At 34.7% G+C, this 9384-nt stretch overlaps 2 protein-coding genes across 2 annotated transcripts; both read right to left on the reverse strand.

The window, feature by feature from the left end:
- Window positions 1-4198: 4198 nt before the first annotated feature.
- Window positions 4199-5041, reverse strand: LOC112506200 (ATP-dependent DNA helicase PIF1-like). The gene has a single exon (XM_025110220.1). It carries the CDS (start codon window positions 5039-5041, stop codon window positions 4199-4201), a length of 843 nt encoding a protein of 280 aa, XP_024965988.1.
- Window positions 5042-6642: 1601 nt separating this feature from the next.
- LOC112506201 lies at window positions 6643-7179 on the reverse strand. Its single transcript, XM_025110221.1, has one exon. It carries the CDS (start codon window positions 7177-7179, stop codon window positions 6643-6645), a length of 537 nt encoding a protein of 178 aa, XP_024965989.1.
- Window positions 7180-9384: the final 2205 nt, after the last annotated feature.

Raw genomic sequence — 9384 nt, forward strand, 5'->3', positions numbered from 1 at the left:
ATATATATATATATATATATATATATTAAAGGGTTAGGGATGCTAGAAAGTTAACAATGTATGTTGGCTATGTATGTTACACTTGCCTACAAGTTTAGGATTAGAAACCAAGGATTTTGACTTTGTCATTTTACTTATTTTTGTTGTTTTAATTTGTAAAAATTTTAATATGCATGAACTTTTATATTTTATTTTGTTTATTATTCGTTTTAGACAATCTATAGTTTTAATATGATGTAATTGGATTGCCAAAAATATCGGAATGGCCTTTTAATATATAATTGAGGTTCAAACGAAAACACCCCTGACACATGTGATAATACACGTGAGGGGAACTGGTGGTGTGCAGACTACGTGCCATGTGACTTAGGTCGTGCCAAGGATTGTTTGCGTCTATGTTTTAGTATCACATGTGATGGTCTTGATGGATTCTAGTATCACATTAAAAATACACTTATCACATGTGATAATATATGTGAGGGGCTTAGTGGTATAAGGGCGACTTCGCCCGCAACCAATATCGTGCCAGAAGTCGTTCGCGTCTTTGATTTAGTATCACATGTGTATCATATGTGATAGAGTAATAGTATCACATGTGATTGTTTATAATAAAAGATGTTCTCACGATCTTGTAAAATGAAGATGTTTTTGTTTGAACTCTTCCCTATTATACACACACACACACACACACATATATATATATATATTAATTGTACCCCTGGTTAATATTAATTTATTAACTTACTATTTATTATTAAGGGCAAAATATGTGAAATAACAACTTACTTTTAAATTTTTTTTATTATTATAACATTGTACTTTCAGTTTTACTTATTACAAGAATATACTTTCAAAAAAAATCTTATGGCATTGTATTTTGAAAAATTTAATCATTATAGCATTGGGTAACTTTTTAATTTAAATTTACACATTACACCAGGTTTTCATGCCACCTCGTTGTCTACATAGGCCTAAATGTGTACTAATGTGTATTATGTGTTTAAGAAGGTGGATTATGTGATAATATAACGCTCTAATGAGGACTTGTAGCAAAATCCTTAAGAAATATAAAGGGTTACATAGGTTTACAAAGGAAAGCATAACACCTATGTTACAAATACATAAAACTGCTTTTATTGGAAGATCTTTTCCGGAATATTTTTGTTGGAAGTTATAAATTATCTTGCTACGAACGCGTAGGTGAAAATATCATAAAAAACGGAGATCCGAGCGAAAAGTTAAGAATTCTTAAGTGTTTGGTGGTCAAAACGGGTGTTGGGTCAACCCAACTGGGTCAAACCTAACCCAGAACGAGGTTTATGCAATTAAGTGACGAAAATTATATCTTTTCACCTCATTTTTACTTCTACAAGCTTCTGGACCAAAGTGTGTGTGATTTCACACACCTAAAGCTAAAACCTAGCTAAGCCTTGGTGAAATTAAAGAGAAATTTCAAGAATTTTGAAGATTTGAAGGGAGTATAAAGGTATAATTGGAAGCTTTTGGAGTGCCATACATACTTGGACTACGAAGTTGGAACGAGATATTCGGTTGGTCGTTTGGTTGACCCATTTTGTGCACTGTGAGTCTATATGAAATACATGTTTATATGTACTTATATGTGTATGCATTTTCTGTTTGTATTAGTTGTGTTTCATGTTTTTGGTAAGGTGTAACATGAGTGAGTCCATCTGATTCTGGTTTGTATTCGTATGATTGTTCCTCAATGTCAGTCGAGTCCGGATCCACGACTGTTTTGTTGGTCTCTTGGTAAACTGTGAATACGGGTACTACCTCGTGTGGTACACTGGAAAGCGGTGTATGTCCATGTATCCCAGGGAGATGGAGGTTGGGTGTGACATACCAATTCGTTGTACTCACGTATCTCGAGTGTTAGGAGACGAGTGTGAGTACTATCCTGCATGTACCCAGTAGATAAAGGTGGGAGTGGTGTACTATTCTTGATATTCTATATTTGATTTGTGATATGTTTACATATTACGGTACTTGAGCCATGTGATAGATATTCGTATGGCACGAATGTCATTTCATTGTCGAGTTTGTCGGTAAGAACGTATGTTGCTATTGAACTAATGATGTACTGATTTTGATATTGGTATGTTATGTTTATTAGATTGGTAGGTCTTTTGGAATGTATACATGTAATTATCCGAGTTGTTGGTCTTCGATGTTACAATAGCTTTCATTGTGAGATTCCGTTTCATTTTTCAATATATATATATATATATATATATATATAATACAGTATAACCATGTACTTTTATATAGTCTCACTAAGCAGGAAAAAGGATTATAGACAAAGGGAAAGATAAGGGAGCTTAGTTCGGGTGTTGACTCAAGTGTCAGTTTAGCTCTTTTGGGTATATTTGTATTTGCTTTTGATGTGTCATATATATATATAAATATGTGTATATATATATATGTATGTATGTATGTATTTCATCGGATAGATATGTCCCCGGTTGATAGTAGTTAAACTTTTGGATTGTAAATATTAAACTTTTTGGTTGGTTTATGTTTTGAACAAAAAAAAAGAGAGGATAAAACGTAACAATTTAAAGCGGACATTTTGGAATTTTATTAAAAATCATATCCCGTATATTTTGTTGGTTTAAAATTTGATTATTTTTTAGTTAAACGGTAAAATGGACATTAATGTAACCGCGGTGTTACACCAATTCCTATTACAACATTGTACTTTTAATTCTAATATTTTTATTATTTAGACATTGTACATTAATCAAACATGTTTACCAAAAATTATAATTTGAAAACAAAAACATGTTTGCAAAAGATCACCATTTCACGAATAGCAATGTCCATATAAGACCATTTGGTCATTGTGTTCATCATGAACATTTCAGAATTCGCTATTCAAACTATTTGTTTGTTTAAAGAGAACAACCACTAATACAAATGCATAACTACCAAGAGGCATAAGCATCAGATAACCAAGTATCAACTGCTCAATGACATATAACCAGTAAAAGAATAAAACCAATTGTTGCCATCGCATAGTATCTAGTTCCATTGTTCAACCTAGTTGTTTCCATAAGTAGAACAAAGAAGAGTAAAATAAGCCACATACTCGAAGAAGCAAGCATTGATTATCAGCACAAAAAGTTTATCCATGGATGGCTGGAGAAAAGAAAAAATGATTCAAATTATTTATGATAAATTATAATATATGGAAAAGGTATTCGTAAAAAAAATAAGCATATAATTTTTACTGATTTTTATTTAGCTTCCTTCCTAAACAAAGAAAAAAATCACTGTACTCATAAACTCAAGTTGAATAATTCTGAAATATTTTAATAATTTTAAAAATATTTTTCCATTGAGTGGTTAAAAACCACTCAAAAGTTTATGGCAATTCAGGTAGTTCAAATACTTTATGTATCTCAATCATCTCATCAATAACAATTTTATGCAGTTGGTCATTTATGTACCAAGAATGACTTCTGGTGTCGATGTTGTTTTAACATTGAAAACAAATGAAAATATATGAAAACACATATGTGAAAGTGTTTATCAATGTCAATGAGGAATGATTAAAATACTAAGTAATATTGAAGCTAGTAATCATTGCAGCACTCAGAGGAGGGAGACAACGATTATTATAAGTGGTATTTTTTTTAAATGATTGAAAAGTTTGGGGTGGATTTTCCAATGTTGTGAAAAATCAAGGGGTGTGTTTATGATATATGGTTTAAAAGTTTTAAACCCACTGCCTCATCTAACATATGCGATATATACTAGTTGGATACCCGCGCAATGCGGCGGGATGTCAATATTTTTTGTAAATCGAAGGTATGACGTTTATGATCATTATAAACTTCAAATTTTATTACGGTTGATTGACCGAAGATTTGAAAAGAGAATTGCATGATTAACGGATTTCCAAACACACATCAATTGTTATTTTTAGATTGTTAAATAATGATTTTCACTTAATGCAACTCATGAACAAAAAAAAAAAACAAAATTCATGTTTAAACAAAACGGAGATATAATCATCTAAAATAATATAAATGGACACATACAAAGTATGAGAAGATATCACTTGAAGCATCCATATGTAGATATATCCTGTAAGAAATGTCTTATGATTATAATAGATACATACCAAGCGTAATTGTAAAAAAATGTGTTATAATAAGTACTCGTTTGTACCTTATTAATCGCGTAAAACTTCTTGATACACCATGTTTGATGTGTAGATTCCATCACGATTGAATTTTTTGGTAGGTTTTACTAATACCTTAGTATTTTCACGTGATGTCTCTTTTGATAACGCCACATAAAGTTGTCCATGAGAGAATACTGATTCTGGTAGATACACACCTACATTAGGAATGGTCTGTCCTTGAGTTTTATTGATTGTCATAGAAAAGCTAAGTCGGACTGGAAACTGTTTTCTCTTCAATTTGAAGGGGAACATGTTATCTTCAGATGGACAAAAAGAAATTCTCGGCAAAAATACTCTCTTTCCAGCATGTTGAGCAACAACTATTTCTGCATCGATTACGTTCTGTTGAAAATCTCTACATATCAATCTGGTGCCATTACATAAGCCATTAGAGGGATCAATATTTCGCAATAGTATTATTGGGCATCCAATTTTAAGCCAGAGGTAATGCGGGGGCAAACCACTGACAGTCAGCGAGTTTAAGAACTCCATTGGATATAAGTTACTTTTGTCATCTTCTGTTTCATCGAAACTGTAGTAAACTTTTTCATCGCCGCATAATCTATCAATCAACTGATCATTAATCTCATCGACATTCTCATTTTTTGTTGATAATATCGCCCTCGAAATAATATAGTTTGAATCTGCTCCGTTGATTTGCAGAGATGGAAATATTGTGTCAATCAGATCATGCTTTGATTTATCTTTATCAGTATAGACAATGGTCATGTAATCGGGAATACATATAAAGCTTTCTTCCATCATTTCTTCATCTCCATCACCCACTCGTAATAGAAAATCTGAAAACCATGGATCACTTCGTGCTCTCATGTTGAGAGTTAAACGTATTTTTTTAATTGAAGACCAAAGAGGTGACATTCGTAGACTTGAATCTACAATCTGTGCTCGGTTCCAAGTCTCACGACCGGTAAGACCTGTCTAAAATCACCTCCTATAACCATTATTTTTCCACCGAATGGTAGTGTCACCCATGTGATGTCTTGCGTTGTTCGATCAAGCGCCTCCACCGCCTGCCTCTTAGCCATTGACGCTTCGTCCCAAATGATTATTTTTGCATCACGTAGCAACTGAGCAGTCCCACTTTGTTTTTTTATGTTGCACATGGAGTTGTTATCAAGATTAAGGGGAATTTTAAATTGGGAGTGCGCTGTTCTCCCCCAGGCATATTATTAGCTGCAACACCTGAAGAAGCAGTGACATAAGAGCAATGAGACCACAAGAACGAATGTTGGCAAGCAATGCTTTGTACAAATTCGTTTTTCCAGTCCCCCCTGGACCATCTATGAAGAACACTCCTGAACAATCATCGTCTACGTGCTTCATGATCTCATCGTATGCGTATTTTTGGTCGAAATTAAGGGATTCTCGGGCACGTAAATGTTCATCTTCCACAACTATGGAGTATTCCTCTTGTACCTCACGAAAACTTCCAAAWTSTAAGTTRGTATCTACATTTATCTTTGGAAGATCGAAATCATCAAGATTTTTACCCATAGATTGTAGAAAGCTTGTGATGTCAGTTAGGACCATATTCCGAACTCGGTCAACACTTTCGCATTGTCTTCTATAATCTTCTGAAATTGAATCGTAATGATGATCCCACAACTTGCGAACATCTCCTGGCTCACAATAAATTAATATTGTCGCAAATAGCCTCCTYARAGCTTTGGRAAACTGAAATAAAGAAGCCTCTGCAAGACATTGTGATAAGTTATCGTCTGTCTCTATTAAGCCTCTCTCAAGTGTTGCTTTCCGGAATGTCGGGTATAATATGCCATTAACTGTGAATTGATCTTTAAAAGATGTAGGCCCACTAATATGAGATAAAAGTAGGCGTAGGTAGTACCGCACTCCTTCGGCGGGATTAGCATAAACCAATTGTCCTATCATTAATCCTCGTTTTCTTTGATTCCAACGACGTGCGCTCGCATTCCATGTGTAATGTTTTGGAAAGTCTTTATATAAATGTTGTCTTGCACTCCCGTCTTCTTTATTTCTGTCAAAAAATGCAGTCAACATTGTTTGTTTACCACTCTCTCTAGCAACAATATTTGTCATTACATCATCATCTCTGAACCTAACCATCTGCTTATTAGGGAGATGGATTTGCAAAGCCATCACATAAGGTTGAATTTGAGAAAGCGCAAAGCTAAAAAAACCGCCACATTGCCTCCGGGGGGAGACATAACGTTCATCTTGAAACCTTTTAATCTTATTAATGACACTTTATCCTTCGTCTGGATCTATATGCATAACTTGTTTATCATGACCCTTGTAAATATATTTGAAGAGATATTTCATAGATGTTATACTTGAGCAAACCTTAACATTAATATGACAGTTGAACATCATTAACAATTTTGGGTTATACGGGACAACCCATCTATTATCCAGTGTATTGCCTCGTACATTCACATCTCTTCCAATATTTCTCTCCGGTATAACGGATATGAGTTCTCAGCCTGTGATGTTTTATAGTTGAATTGTCTAGGATATCTAAAACGATAGATTTTTGGCTCACCTTGCATGCAAGGACTGGACGGTCGTAAATGACCGCAAGGACCATGCATCATGTGTTGGACAACCAACTGGTGCATTTCGGGATACTTTGCTAGGTCAGGAATTTCAGCACATACAATCTTGTCGTAATGATCTGGATTGGTCATTTTGTCATCAGGTCTCATTATCATGAAGAAATGTGCATGCGGCAATCCATGCTTCTGAAACTCGATGACATAAACATATGCCTTGACAGTGCCGAGGATCTTCTTCTGGAAGAGTTGGTCCTTGAGATCCTTTAATTTGGCACGAAAAATTCTTGCAACAAGGTCCGGTCGATCTTGTGTAGTTTGACTGAGCAATAGCTCTTTAAGGATTTCTGGCCATTTTGGATTACACATCATTGTAAGGAATATATCAGGTTTCCCGTCATCTTGAACTAAAGCCATAGCATCCAAAAATCATCGCCGCATGTCATGTGGGCCTCCTATAAAACTTGCAGGCAACACAACTCATTGTCCAACTCTACTTGGTTGAACTTCACCGGCATTAACGCAATCCATAATGCCTTTGATATAAATCCACTCTTATCTTGGTTTGGTTAAGTTCACAGAAACGCAAACGTGAAGTCTCGATCTTGATGTAGGTATCTACCACGAATTGTTGTAGTAATCTTCCTCCCAATAGAATCACATTATCGTTTGAACGGATCTGGAACTTGTAACAATAGTATTCCCGCATAGCTACAGTATTTCTACCCCTTCTTGCATAAGTCTCTGTGTAATGTTTTGAAACATTTAAACTAATGATATGTATGCTTTCAAAACTAATTAGTTACATATATAATATATTAACATATGCGATAGAATTTGTACCTTCATAATCTTCCTCCATGATTTCGTTGTCATCAACAACTTCACCGATAGGCACTCCATGTCTTGGAATTTTAGAATGCCACCCATACTCACCTTTTGGAAAGAACAAAGGATAAGACAATGGATCGTAACAACCGAGGTGAGATTAAATTTCTTGGCTATAGTCAGACCTCCCGTATACAACAATATTTCTCTTATATGCAGTGATGTTGTCATTGCCTTCAACCCAAATACCAACAACCTAAAGAATGTGATTATTTAATATAGTCTATACTATGTATCACATGTATTTATAAGATAAAAAAAGAAAAGGTTTTTTATTCAAACCTCATATGTAATCGGTCGGTTGTATACCCTCTGGTCAAGTTCCACCGATGCATTCAAATTGACTCTATAATTATCGAGTGGTCCTAATTCTACAAGGCTTCAAAATGTGCTCACGTATGGATTCGTAGCAAGAACACGCGTCAAAATTTCAATGATACTTCTATCAAGATTGGGCCATTGGAGTCTATGTGAAAATTCAGACTCAGCATCAAAAAAATATAAATGTAAATACCTAGGTCGTCCATCCCTTGGAACTAACTGATCAATTTTATGATATACTCCTCCATGTGGACGAAAAGTATATACACCGGATGGCATATTATTCATTGTCTCATCCAAAGTTACACCCATCGATGTGAAAGAAAAGTTCGTGTTGTATGCACGTATGTTGTGCCCAAACATTATGCCCAATTCATATTGTGATGTGAAGAGATTGTATAATTATTTGGGAATGGGAGAGTATGCTAATTTTGTCTTCTCACTCATGCAGCAGAAGGAAGGGAATTCAAACTTGAATCGTTTTGCTCCGCAATGAGTACATGCAGGTTGTTCATTCAAAAGGCGATGTTCCTTAGGTATACGCCTGTAAATATAATCCTATGGATCTTCCACAAAGGTGTCATTTCGGTTTGATGAGTTGACAATGACCTCAGTAGAGGTTTCTACATCTAGGACATTTGAATGTAACAATATGGTTAACATTTAAGAACTAAACCTATGTAAAAATATAGTTATCATTAAAGAACTATATCTATGGATACAAAAATGTAAAAAATAAATTAAATAATAATTTACAAAACTACAAATGTTCTGTTGGAAAAAAAATAAACTGCATCATATATGAAGCAACGATAATAAAAATTGATGTTTGAATATACATATTAAAGATATGGATTTTACCTGTAACATCCATAACTTCATTGTTCTCTATGGTAGTTGTCAATGTTTCAATGCTTGTATGTGGGTTACCACTTGTTGCTGTTATGTTTTTTTTCCTTACATCGTAGATAATAATTTCTATTATAAGTTCTCCTTCTTTCAGCAAGGGCTACTGCACTAACTGGTGTTGTATCCGTTGCAGCTAAATTGGTGACAGGTGTTGCACTAACTAGTATGGTGTCCGTTGCATTGAAATGTTGGGTTACGGGATCTCAAGCACAGCGGAAAATAAAACCGTAACCCTCCAAGGACCCATACGAACCGGAATAAATCGGGTGTTTCGAAATTATACCTCACAGTTAGCAAAACTCTGATCACAGCAACAAACAAAGCTTGATGCCTCCACGGTATCCACGCAAACAATCCAAATCCTTTGCCTTCTCGTGATGCTAGTCACGGTTTCAGAACTTAGAAAGAAAAGGGAGCATATTGTTGTAGGTGGTTTTAAGAGAGAAAAATGCAAGATCAAAAACTCTCATGCATAACAAAATGTCATACATTTTATATGGACAT

This window comes from Cynara cardunculus, assembly GCF_001531365.2.
Source record: "Cynara cardunculus var. scolymus isolate 2C chromosome LG 2, CcrdV1, whole genome shotgun sequence".
Lineage (NCBI taxonomy): Eukaryota > Viridiplantae > Streptophyta > Magnoliopsida > Asterales > Asteraceae > Cynara > Cynara cardunculus.

What these genes read in the sequence shown, in the direction of transcription:
- LOC112506200 (XM_025110220.1), bottom strand. Translation starts at nt 5,041, where the DNA reads ATGAGAGCACGAAGTGATCCATGGTTTTCAGATTTTCTATTACGAGTG.
- LOC112506201 (XM_025110221.1), bottom strand. Translation starts at nt 7,179, where the DNA reads ATGGCTTTAGTTCAAGATGACGGGAAACCTGATATATTCCTTACAATG.